This window comes from Protomyctophum bolini, assembly GCF_963924005.1.
Source record: "Protomyctophum bolini genome assembly, chromosome: 3".
Lineage (NCBI taxonomy): Eukaryota > Metazoa > Chordata > Actinopteri > Myctophiformes > Myctophidae > Protomyctophum > Protomyctophum bolini.
In genome coordinates, this window is record NC_137864.1 from 26462458 (window position 1) to 26476194 (window position 13737).

General features: G+C 41.0%; 1 protein-coding gene across 2 annotated transcripts in view; it reads left to right on the top strand.

Moving 5' to 3' along the window:
* arhgap10 (Rho GTPase activating protein 10) overlaps window positions 1-13737 on the top strand; it is a 70277-nt gene that overhangs the window by 20022 nt on the left and 36518 nt on the right. For both annotated transcript variants that reach the window (XM_080757495.1, XM_080757494.1), the window contains exons 4-14: window positions 837-908; window positions 1338-1439; window positions 4528-4638; window positions 5765-5869; window positions 7319-7448; window positions 7623-7729; window positions 8013-8107; window positions 9743-9824; window positions 10074-10119; window positions 10420-10488; window positions 11255-11329. In XM_080757495.1, coding sequence (XP_080613621.1) covers window positions 837-908; window positions 1338-1439; window positions 4528-4638; window positions 5765-5869; window positions 7319-7448; window positions 7623-7729; window positions 8013-8107; window positions 9743-9824; window positions 10074-10119; window positions 10420-10488; window positions 11255-11329 — 994 coding nt within the window. The remainder of the gene's footprint in view (window positions 1-836; window positions 909-1337; window positions 1440-4527; window positions 4639-5764; window positions 5870-7318; window positions 7449-7622; window positions 7730-8012; window positions 8108-9742; window positions 9825-10073; window positions 10120-10419; window positions 10489-11254; window positions 11330-13737) is intronic.

The following is a 13737-nucleotide window of genomic DNA, read 5'->3' on the forward strand; positions in this document are numbered from 1 at the left end:
TTTGCAGGTATGGATTAGTATCACAGATTAAAGAGTTTATACTTGCACTTGTTCATGCAATTATCTTCGGTAGTCTAGCCTAGACAAAATAACAATTACTCCAGTACTACTTATCCGTCAGACCACCGGTGCTCAAGGGAATAATGTTCATGATGTCAAAAAGGCATACAAAAATCCAGGTCCAGGCACTCAAAGTGGATTTTATATGGCCTTTATTATTTTTGGGCTACAGACAATTATCTTTTGTTTTTATGGGTGCTAGCCCCTCTTACAGTATGCCCAGCTTACCATGTTTGGGTAAACACAAATAAACACAAGCCAAGGTCACCTTTCTATCCTCAAAATCAAAATTAAATGTAGAGAAGCAGTGAATTTAAAAGCCTTAAATGACTTTGTTGTTGCACTTTGTCGTCATGATTTTAACGTTTTGTTTAAATGTGCTTGCTACTTACCTTGCTTTGCCTTGCTGTAATGAATCTTGGAAGGAAAACTAAATATGTTGGTGAAATGATTTGAGTCAGTTTAATGCCATAATGTACATTGGAAACAGTTTTTAAACAGTGTTTAGTGCTCACCTTGCACACCATAAAGTTTTAAGGGTGCACAAATTCACAAGCATGCTGAGATTGGGTCATAGCAGATCACATATTGAAGCAATTTAAGCTTCATGACATGAGAGGGGGTGCTGTTGTACTGTGTATATCAGCACAGCTATACAATGGTCTCTTTGATTTTGAAATATCTATGAAATATTGAATGCATACTCATACTGTAGGGTCAAATTACAAGGAATTTAAATAAGTGCGTTTAAATACTTTTACTCTCTGTTCGTCTAGATGAGAAACATTGAAGAAACCTTAATGAAACCCATGGATAAGTTCAGGAAAGACCAACTACGTGCAGCAAAGGTACTGTGTGGCTGTTCATTTTCTCATCTGACAATAACCAGAACACTGTCTAGTACTGCAGCTCTTCATAAACACAGTTGATGTGCCTTATTCAACATTATTCTGTTTTCTTAAAACTTAATACTTATGAGAGACAATAATGTATTTGTTAGCATATCAATGAATAATTTGATTCAACATTATGATACACATCTACTTGAGATAATACATTTCAACTCCTTCAAATTAAAATTGAAAAGTAAATATGTCAAAGTCCAGGATCTACATTTTTTACCATGGACTTAAAATGAACTTACAGTATAATGTGCTTAACCTTAAACCCCTAATCACGTGTTAGTTGTAGATATATTTTATTTTAAATGACAATAATGAAGACTAATCGAGTTTTTGGTTTCATGTTTATCTGCTTTTCTTCTGTGGGGTCTTAAGGCGGAGAGAAAGAAGTATGAGAAGGAGACAGAGAAGTACTACAGCTCCTTGGAAAAGCTTTTGAATATGTCGGCAAAGAAGAAGGAACCACAGCTACAGGAGGTACTTCTCTCTCTTAAAAGTCAACCCCTGTCTGACACTTATTGTGGAAAATGGATCACTGGCCTTGTAACGCAGCAACTCACTTTGACCCAAAATGGATGGAAATGGGGGATATTTGTTTAGCTAGAGACTCGCCAGCTTTTTGGCTCTCATCTTTGTGACCACTGGGGGACAAGCTTTAGTGCCTGCTGGGTTGTGTGAGTTTCCACTGGCCTGCCTTGCTACAACCAGAGTTTTCCTGGCTGGTTTGGAAAGGAAAGGCTTCTGTTCACTGCTCCTACACCACCAAGGTCAAAGCCAGAGGCTGTGGCTTGTGGAACAACACAGTGTTACTTTATCCTCAGTTACTTTTCTTTTTTTTTTACTGAGCTTTGTATGGATGGTGGCATGATTTAATTAGAAGTACTGTAACTGGCAACTGCAGTTTCTGTACAAATTGTAACCCAAAACTAAAATCTTTCTAAAATACTACTCGCTGGACTATTCTTTGCTTCTTACTGTGGTTAAAATGGGACGAAGTATTTATTTTCCGAACACTTGCTCTCAGAGGCAGCAGCCGCAGCAATAATGCAAGGGGACATGCAGTGACATGGGAGTTGTACAATCACTGTATCGTACATGTGATTTACAGGAAACGGTCTCAACCAACAATGCGTCTGTATGCTGTACAGTTTCTTACCTCTATAAGAACATAGCCATGTAAGGCTGAGACATATAGTAGATTGTATACACCAGGCAAAGGAAATAAAACGCTTCGTACTGTTGACATTTTTCTTTGTGGGCCGTTATTTTCTCGCCGGGTCTTGTGACATGGGGGTCTGCGTTTCCAAAACAGATCTCTATCAGAGATTATTAATTAATTTATACCCAGTCATTTGTTCAGAGCCACGTGTCACCAACTCCATTGAGTCTCTCAGAACAGCACCAGCCTCGTGACAAAGCAACATACCGAACAGTAGTCTATTTGTTTGAATTGATAAATCACTAGTACATCTAGACATAGAGCATGGTATTAACCAGTCCACCTACCAGACAAAGAATCAGTCAGACTCTGACTTTTGATACACGGCTAAGCAATGTGCACACTGCTCACTGGCATTGCTTAGAATTGATTAGATCAGATCAAATCCTGTGCTTGGAGATAATGCACCTGTTGCCAACATTACTCAGGTATTTGAGGACCTATTGTTATAGAATGCCAGGCACAAAGGAAACTGACATAGTAAAATGTAATTCTCAGTGTGTTTGCCCTGGGCGCCTCGTCTTTGCCTAGTTGGACCAAACAAATGCTTTTGGAGTCATGACATTTTTGTTGCCAGGCAGCTAATGAAAACCCCTGTTTTGTTAATGTTTTGCTAGTGCTCACTGCTCACCGGCACTCTAAGAACTAAATTAATTGCGTACTAAGCTGTCACTGGTGTAGGCCAATGTTTAAATTGAATATGACCAAAGTTCCCAGTGTACACATACACATAACCTTCCTCTAGCAGGCTGTACAGGTTATTGTAATTGTAACCATACCATAACATCTTTATTTATATAGCACATTTAAATAACAAAGTTGTACCAAAGTGCTTTACAATAAAATAATAAAAATCACAACTTCATTTAAAAACAAACAACATACACAGTGTCACTTTCATCATCAAAAACAGCTCATACTATGCTTGGAAATGCCAAAGAATAAAGATACGTCTTGAGGCGTGATTTAAACACCTGAAGGTTGGGGGCTTGTCTTATGTGCAGAGGCAGCTCATTCAAGAGCTTGGGAGCTGCCACTGCAAAAGCCTGGTTCCCTCTGAGCTTCAGCCTGGTTTTAGGCACCACCAGGAGAAGCTTGTCAGAGGACCTAAGGGTCCTTGTGGGAACATAAGGTTTCAGCAATTGAGAGAGATAAATGGGTGCCAAACTAAAAGCAAGACTTTGAAATCAATCCTGTATCGCACAGGAATCCAGTGGAGGGAGGCTAGTACAGGACTAATATGGTCTCGCTTACATGTACCTGTGAGCAACCGTGCGGCGGCATTCTGGACTAACTGTAAGCGAGATATGGAGACCTGGTTGACTCCAATATACAGGGCATTACAGTAGTCGAGGAGGGAGGTCATAAAGGCATGGATAACAGTTTCGAACACAGAGTGGGAAAGACTAGCCTCCTAAGCTGGAAGAAGCTCTTTCTGACTGTTTCATTAACCTGTTTGTCCATCTTTAGATCAGAGCCTAGATTGGTGGCAGTTGGCTTTAAGAAAGGTTCAAGGGGGCCTAAATCACCGGGAGGAAACCCATTGTTGCTGGGCCCAAACACCATAACTTCAGTCTGGCTGTCGTTAATCACACAGCAGATCGGACTGACTCTACTTTGCTTAAAGCCATCAGTCTGACAGTGGTCTTTTTGTTCAGCATCTGTAGAATTTTCTAGAGATGTGCATATTCTATTTCTAGTGTATTTGTATTGTATCATTCTATTAAAACCTGTTAAGTATCTGTGTCATTTTAATGTTTGCGTTCAACATTTAAAAATAGCAGAAGCTCACAGTGTGCCACATTGTACTGAACTGCGAGCTTGATCTGCAATTTCTTTTTTGAAATATTTTATTTGAGAAATCTTTGACTTTTGCCTCGGGTGTTAATGGGTTAACACTGACTGATCTATGACTTTTAGTCGATGTTCAGACTGACAGCCCAAATTAGAATTTTGGCCTGAACAGAAAAATCTAACGAAATAATTCAACAAAAAAACAGGAAACTGAAGATGTTTTCAAAAATAGATTTAACCCACGGTACATTCATAGGTTGTCATGGACACTGATGCCACTTTATACTTAATAGCTAGTCTACTACAAGCTAAGTTAAGCATTAATCCTTCAGGCCTGATGTTACACCACAGAAGTCAATGGAGACAGGTCAACAATGTTTGAATACCGGTACATAAATTCGACCTGATCACTTGCAAGTATGCATAATTAGTCTTAATCTTAACACACAATTATTATTTCCAAGATCAACTTTCCCACAGTCTGAACGAAGCCTAATTCATTGATCTGGTGTATTCTAACTTCAGTGCATCACGTCTCTTCTCCCTCATCAGGCAGACGGCCAGGTGGAGACCATAAGACAGCACTTCCAGGAGGAGTCGTTAGAATATGTGTGCAAACTGCAGGAGATCCAGGAGAGGAAGAAATTTGAATGCGTGGAACCGGTGAGTGGCTGGGGGCAATACATCTAGGACAAGAGGTACTCCCTCGGGTCCTCTGCAATAGGCATATCAATTTTGTGGTTGATCAGTCTCATAGATGAGCATGCCGATCAATGTATATGCATATTAGTCGGATCTGCGATTATAGACAATCGGATCTCCATTATGCCTGTATATGGGCATATTGGTTGGATTGGCGGTTCTGGACCACCACTCATCACAGGACATGGCACTCCCTCTGTTTCAACTTGATCGGACGGACGGTTCTCGAGATACTGTATGTGAACTACAGGTGCACAGTACTGCACACAGATAGATACTGTATGTGAACTACAGGTGCACAGTACTGCACACACAGATAGATACTGTATGTGAACTACAGGTGCACAGTACTGCACACACAGATAGATACTGTATGTGAACTACAGGTGCACAGTACTGCACACACAGATAGATACTGTATGTGAACTACAGGTGCACAGTACTGCACACACAGATAGATACTGTATGTGAACTACAGGTGCACAGTACTGCACACACAGATAGATACTGTATGTGAACTACAGGTGCACAGTACTGCACACACAGATAGATACTGTATGTGAACTACAGGTGCACAGTACTGCACACACAGATATATACTGTATGTGAACTACAGGTTCACAGTACTGCACACACAGATAGATACTGTATGTGAACTACAGGTGCACAGTACTGCACACACAGACAGATACTGTATTCAATTCAATTCAGATACTGTATGTGAACTACAATTTACAATTTAGGCATTTAGCAGACGCTCTTAATCCAGAGCGACTTACATTAAGCAAGAACAAAAGCATGGGAATACATCACATAAAAGCATTTATCATGAAACATGCGTAGGCTAAGAAAGTAACAGTGGAATACTACAGGAGCACAGTACTGCACACACAGATAGATACTGTACTGATAGATACTGTATGTGAACTACAGGTGCACAGTACTGCACACACAGATAGATACTGTATACTGATAGATACTGTATGTGAACTACAGGTGCACAGTACTGCACACACAGATAGACGGACAGAGGTTTCCCATTTGAACTGTGAAAGTGATTATTCTCTTCTGTTCTCTGCTTCATCAGATGTTGGCCTTCTTTCAGACAGTCTTCACCTTCTACCATCAAGGTTTTGAGCTGGCCAAGGACTTTGACCACTACAAGAGAGCACTACAGATCAACATTCAAAATGTAATACAACAGTAACACTTAAACCCTTAGACTTAGTAAATAATACTTAGTTGACCGGGGTCGGCTCTGTACTTGGTACTTTTTCCCTCTACAACAAAAACTTTGATGCAAAAACCCAATCAATTTGCAAGCTCACAACTTGTGTTGCTATGTAAATTGTGGCTTTGCCTTTAGTTTCCGTGGCATTAATCTATAAGATTCACAAGTGGACAATTCTTGGCATCAAACCGTACTGTACAATCTTCCCATCATCAAGGTGGTGTGCCCTAAATCTATTTAGATTTTAAATTTATTTCACCCAAGTGAGGTTGTTCCAGAAAATAGCAAGCGTTCTTTGCTTTTTTTAAATTCACCTAAAATTGTGTTATTAATGTTACATCAGTACCACAGAAGAAAGTGTTTTAAAATAAATGAGAGACCCAGACACAACTCCTGTGCTACAACTAACTGGTGTGGCAGCACAGCAAAATCCATGGAGTCATAAAGTTGTCACTGGTCGGTGAGTAGGGGCGGCGGTGGCTCAGGGGTAGAGTGCCTGGATGGGAACCGCAAGGTTGCCAGTTCAAACCCGGGCTCCCCCAGAGTTACTGTCGAAGTGTCCTTGAGCAAGACACTGAACCCCTAATTGCTCCCGATGTGCTAGTTGGTGCCTTGCATGGTTTCCGCTGCCATCGGTGTATGAATGGGTGAATGTAATGCACAATCTATGTAAAGCGCCTTGGATAAAGGCGCTATATAAATGCACCATTTACCATTTACCATTTACTTGAAATAGACCTTTACAGCAGCCATATTGACATAAATAGTTGTGTATAATGTTATACTTAGGTGTTACCAATTATACTAATTACTAAATTACCACTTTCAACCTCAGTTAAACCAGTGGTTCCCAAAGTGGGGTCTGGGGACCCCTAAGGGAGTTTCAGGGGGTCCATTGTTGCTGAAAAATGCATACATAAACATCTGCTTGTGCCATCTTGCCACTCTGCACAAGCTGCGGTTTCCCTAAGGGCAACCAGACTTTAGTAAATCTAATTTCCCTAATTTCCCTACTTATTTATTTATTAATGTATTTAGTTTAAACCTTTTAGGGTCCCTGTGACGTCATGTAGGTCATGATCATCGTCATCATACATCCCAGAATTGTGCCTTTCTAGTTCATTAGTTGTACTGACACGTGAGGAAAAATAACATCCGTTTTCAACTGGGATTCCCCCAGACTGGAGTTGTCTCAACGGGATCTAGCCAAGTCTGCCAGTAGAGACAGCAGAGAGTTCTGTTCTATTGGTCTGCTCCAGGGGGGGGTTGAGGGGTTTCCTAAGGGAATTTCCAAAGGAAACAGTCAGGTGTTTGTTCGCCAGTGACCTTGCATTATGTTGGCTGCCCTTGAATGACCCAGGAAGTGAGGTCCTGGTGTGTGACCTTGTCCCCTGTCTCCTTCCCTCCCAGACGAGAAGTCGGTTCGAGGGCACACGCGCAGAGGTATACGAGCTGATGAAAAAATTCAGGGAGGTCCCCCCGGAGTTCAGACAGACCAGTCCTATCAGCAGTGAAGGTTACCTTTATGTCCAGGAGAAAAGTAAGGCTCTGACCTATGTGGATGGTTGATTGTCTCTCTGTGTCAACAATACATACTGTACTGTATGTATGTACACACACACACACACACACACACACACACACACACACACACACACACACACACACACACAGTCACAAACCGATAAATATAAGCTTTCCCTGGATGTTGCAGGACCACCTCCCTTTGGTTCCAGTTGGGTCAAGCGTTACTGCACATTTGTCAAGGAACAGAAGATTCTGCACATGGTCACATTTGATCACAGATCTGGTGGGAAAATGGTGAGTAACCATGATGCACATTCATCGTGATTTATTTAGGGAATGTTGACTTAGCATGGATACACTTTTGTCAGCAATGTTCTGTTTCACAATCATGAACCTGAGTCATTGAACATGGGGTTATCCCTCCTTGCTCGAGGGCACATGATCAGTTTATATATATGAAATCATATTAAATGATAGCACACAATGTCCGTTTCCTTTATGACCTGATGTGTTTTACACATCACCAATATTCCACACAGTCCATTCTGATTTGTCTTGCTTTCTCTTTTGTCCTCAGGGTGAGACAGAGTCTGTCACTCTGAAATCCTGTGTCCGAAAAACAACAGACGTGTTGGACAGGAGGTTCTGCTTAGACCTTGATATAACTGACCGGTACGTCATTGATATACACCAATCCTCTGTCTGTGTCCCAGGCATAACTCGGGCGCCATCCGACCACACCGCATAAAAGCTCAGAATCGGCTATGTGCCAAGTGGCATTTCGCCGAAAAACGCAAATAGCTATCCCGACCTCTGACGACGCACCTAATCTCTCTGTGTTTTGGGGGAGTGTATGCGTCAGCTTGGCGGAGCTTTGCATCGTTTGTACCGCGTTGCCAATGTAAGTGGCTGTGTGTGCAATGGAACAGAAAGTATGAGAGCTGTGGTCGTAGTGAAGGAAGTGAACGAAAACGGCGGCACGAGAGACAAAATGAGATGTGCGGAGAGTTGACAACGGCTACGAGTATATCATATAACATGAGTATTGCACAATGACTGGGGCATCTATTCCCGACTTGCATCGTTCCCAACTTGCATGGCCCAGAGTAGGCTGGCAAGTAAGCTCAATTCTCCACCTTCCTCAAATTGAACCCTTTTAAATACAGTACACTCGAAGCACAGTTGAAATATTTACACAATTCCTTGTCTCCAACAGTAGGACTCAATCAAAGTGTTATTCTCTGCATTAACTATTACTATATTATTACTTTAGCTCCAGACAGACTGTTTGCTGGTTCGAATGGCAGAGGGGCAGGGGGATTGGTCATGGAAGATTGCCTCCACACACACACATTCACACATAGCTGGGAGGATTTGTCATGCTCTGCTTGTGCCCTACTGTAATAGATATCTCATTATGTCACTCAACTTAAGTCTCCGCTGCTATTCTGAGCTGTTCATAGAGCAGCAACAACGCTGGGCTTAGCATTGAAATTGAGTCAGTCGCCCATCCCAGCTGCAATCAATAAGTTGATATACATAGTCCCGTACATTACAACATAAAATTCCCTAAGCTTGTGTGCTTAGGAGCTTCCTGTTACACCTGTTTGTGTCCCGGGGGGGCTGTTCTCATCATCTTCCTTCCATAAGGCATGTGCCGATGCAGAACTGTGCATACCTTAATGGAGTTATGTGGGCACATGATGACTGCTAAATGCAGCTTGATATACCTTGTATATAGTATGCAGCACATATTTAGACAGATGTTTTTAATGTGAAGCCATACCTACACTATGTGATGTCTCTGACAATTGCTGCACATACTGTAGAGAGACAGTACAGTGTGTATTATATTATTATTATACCTTGAAAATAAATTGAGGTTTTAAACTATACAGCCAAGGATGACTCGCAGGTCAGGACCCACATTTAATCTCGTACATGGAGTATTCAAGTATTCAATCTAGTACATGGTTGTGAAATCACAACCATGTACTAGATTGAATACTTGAATACTTTATTAGAAGATATAAGAGAATATTCCCAATATGCAAGTAGTTCTTTGTCTGGGACACAAAACATCTCAGGAGTCAGGACTCTCAAGAAAGTGAAAGTAGAGACTAGGGATGATATGCAACATAAGATACAATCAGATACTCGGAACCTCGGGTGGTTATGGTCAATGGTCACCTTTACTGAGCCGAGAGCCATCAGAGGATGCCCCAAGTCCAGTCTAACATTGAGTCAGTGTTGTTAATAAATAAAATAATAATCTTTAATGTATTAGTATTGTTTTTCTCTACCTAGTCCGGGGACGGTGCTCACAGTACAGGCCCTGTCCGAAGACGACCACAAGTTCTGGATGCAGGCCATGGGCGGGAAGGAGCCGGTGAGTCAGTCCAGCCGCTGTAGCATGTCATCATCCAGCACTCATAGTTGGCTCACATCATCCTGAATGAAGCGCTATGCTATTAGATGACCATCTCACTGCAAATTACAGTTCTTTATGGTTTTGAAAATCTTTTTTTTTTGTTTTTACTGCTTTATATCACAAAAGATGAAGAGATCTCAATGTTATATAAATATTAAACATAAGTTTATATAATATTAATATAATTTTTTTTTTTACTCCTGACAGGGATTTGGCAATTTCCTTGGAAAGACTCAATCTAAAGAAAGGGGAAGTAAGTATCTTGCAGTAGCTGCTTGTGATGTTTCTGTGATCAAAACAAAAAGTGCTGTTTATGTTTATTATGTTAATGTTATGTTTATGTATGAATGATAAAATCCCGAGTGTACATAGAGCATACATAACTCTGAAAGTTTAAATATGGAGCCGGTTTAGATGGACCCTGCCAGTGTAAAAGTGTAAAAATGTTTACAGTTTCAGAGTTAAATGAACACTCCAGATTTCCCTGCTGCACAATGCGGTTGGTTTGTTGGTTGGTTGGTTTGTTGATTGTTGATTTGACCTTGCTGTGTAGTTGATGCCCAGCTAGATGATGTGGGATTGTCTTTTGTGAAGAACTGCCTCAACGCCATAGATAAGAGAGGTAAGCTTGACTAGCTGTCAAAGTTTTTATACTTTTAGCCGTTACTTAAGTTAAAATCAAGGGATTATTATAAACATTTGACAATGGATAATTAACCATTAATTGTGTGCCTTTATTATTAATTTATTAATTTATTATAAACTGCTACCAGAAAGGGAATGGAAAGCTTGTATCCATCCCATCCTACCACTACTGGATGGATGGAGGGCTGCCCCTTGAGCAAGTTGACCTGACCCCCAGTTGCCACAGTTAAACCTAGTGGAGCGACCTACTTTGCTTTTTTAACTACCATGTTTGTTCTTGTCAATGAGCTGATGTGAGACACAATATTTGGTCTTGTCACCTTCCCCTGAATTAAAAAAGGTCAGGGTTGTAGTGTGTGTGCCTCTCCACAAGAGGTCAGACTTGCTCTAAACAAGGTGAACATTGCTGTACTACTGGCTTTGGTAGCATGTAATTAAATTAGTCTAGAGCTGCAATCAGTCATGTTGTCAGATGATTATGTTTGATCTGCCTTGGTTCCAGTTTCAACATGACAGTTTGTCTGTTTAGTTGCTAAAGCCAAGTGTAAGGATTGAAATTATTCACATGAAGACTCCCCTGAGCTTTAAACTTCTTTAGTTGGTTTGTTTTTTTATAACGAGCACATATCCATGAAACCTTAGTAATTTGATGTTGAATTCCAAAATCGTCTTTGTCTTTTGTTTATTGTATGTTGCTTATTGAATGTGTTAATGTGTCATCTTGTCAATGTGTGTCCTGCCAGGAATCAATGAACAAGGCCTGTACAGAGTCCCAGGGGTCAGCTCTAAGGTTCCAAAGCTTCTCCTATTAATGATTGGTGAGGATCTCTCTTCTCATTTTCTTCCTCATTTAGAATATAGTATGGGAAGGTTGAAAGGTTCATTTCCAAAATGCTATATTACAATTAATCATTGCCTCAACTTAATTAATTAATATTGCTAAAATATTGATGATGGGCATCATAAAAGTTAATATATCTTTCAACCAAGGACGAATCTTTTAAAGTATCACACATTATCTTATGCTTTTGTGCTATCAATCATGTTGTATGGGTGGACAGTTCATTTTGGAATAAAACGTCTCAATGTCATTGCTATTAGAGCAGTGCTGTTGAGACTTAGAGTAACTTCTTGTTTAATGCACACTATCGTGCTGTTCCCTCACCACCTCTGTGACGGTCGGTAGCCATCAGGTTATTTAATGGAATGTGTCAGAGTATAAGAGAAAGAGAGATAGAGCTCTTCAACAGACAACAGCCTATCAGATCCAGACTCTCCTCCCACAGTTCAGTGCAACAGGTGCCAGCATGCGTTCCTGCATGGCTCATTGGCATTCCGCTGTAAGACTCGGAGATGACCAGACGGAGCTGCCAGCTCCTCCTAGTTCCCATCCTATCTCCTACCGCAACTGTACCTCCTATCCTATATTTCTCCTTGCAGGGATGCTCCTGGTTGTTTGGTCCATTAACGCATAGCTAGAAATCATCTCCCTTTTGGCTCTCACTTTGGCTCTATAATTTCCTTTCACTTCTCTCTCTGTCTCTTTACTACACTCATCTCTATTGCATCGCTTCAGCTCACCTGTTTTCCTATCTCTCTCTCTCTCCCTCTCTCTCTCCCCCCCTCTCTCTCTCTCTCTCTCTCTCTCCCTCTCTCTCTCTCTCTCTATCTCTCCCCCCCCCCCCCCCTCTCTCTCTCTCTCTCTCTCTCTCTCTCTCTCTCTCTCTCTCTCTCTCCTGGTTTCCTGCCATCTCCAGCAGACACCAGCCTACTTTCAGCGCTGTGTGCAGAATGACAACAAACCCAGGCCGACAGCCTGTAGCCTGGTCTGTCTCTGCATCCTCTCCAGAGCAAACCTGCCGTCACGCACCAGACCGCGTTAACGCTCTTCTTCTCAAAATGTTATTTTCAATCTTCCATTGGCCTAACAGCTTGAATAGTTAATTGAAAGTCGCAGTTGTATTACCAAGTAAAATACTTATTATCCAATTATTTATATGCAGTACATATATGTAGTTATGTACACATCTATGGAGTGTTCATTGTAACTCAGTGTACAAATATAACCACATTTTTGCAAACCATTTTGTACATCCTGAGTTAAATTGACACTCAAGCATGTAGTTGTTGTGCCAATGCTGTTTGCATCATGGTATGTACTTGTGGTGTGTATGTGGGTCATCTCCATCCAGAGTATTGACAGAATAATCACATTCTACCCCCCAGTCTGTGTGTGTGTGTGTGTGTGTGTGTGTGTGTGTGTGTGTGTGTGTGTGTGTGTGTGTGTGTGTGTGTGTGTGTGTAATATATTTTATTGTTTTATAAATTATAAGACATACTTCACACAACCTATAGACCAGACACCTTAAATCAATAAAATAGTACAACAGACCCTGTCATAGACTGCTAGCCTCTTGCAGAGCCATGACATAGAAATGTGTGGTTGTGGATCTTGGATCCACAACCGATCGGTCCAGCAGTTTGCAAGATGATCTCAAACTGCGGTAGAACTTTTCCTTGTATGTTTTTAACCCATTCTGACCTGAGATCAGATTAATTTTTTTTTTTTCAAAAATAGCAGACCTACAAGCTCGTAGTGCGCCACTCGGTGCATGCTATGAGCTTGTAGATCTGCTATTTTTCAATAGCTAAAGCATAACATAGTGCTAACACCAAAAGGGGTTCCCGCTCAAAATGGGTTAAAGGTCACTGTTGGGCTTTAGATTTATATATTATGCAGTGTGTACCCACTAAATCAAATTACTTCCACTTCTATACTAGTAATATTTCCAGTGCAGGAGATGAACCTCTCAGTTTCATTACTCACACATGGTGCTTTTAGTCATTTTCAGGGCTGTATAGCGAGGGAGTGCATCTTAGTCCGCCGCTGACTATTAATATAGCTATTAAAGTCACTGAAGTACATTCCCATGGGTATACTTAAATAGTGCGGCAAATGTAAAGTATGCTATGAGATATTCCTGGTGAAAATATGTAATAAATGACCTGTGTTTTAACAGCTGGGGGAGGGTCATGGGGAAAAATTGGATCCCTTTGATGCTGTTAAATATTTCATTCCATTTTGGGTCGACAACATAACATTTGCTGCTACTTTGTGATGAGCAGCGGTTTAGACTGTGTTGTGCCAAGTTATTTTTGCCTATCTGACCCAACCAAAGACCCTTCAGTCAAAGGTCTGTTTATGCCATGCCACACTGCAAAACCA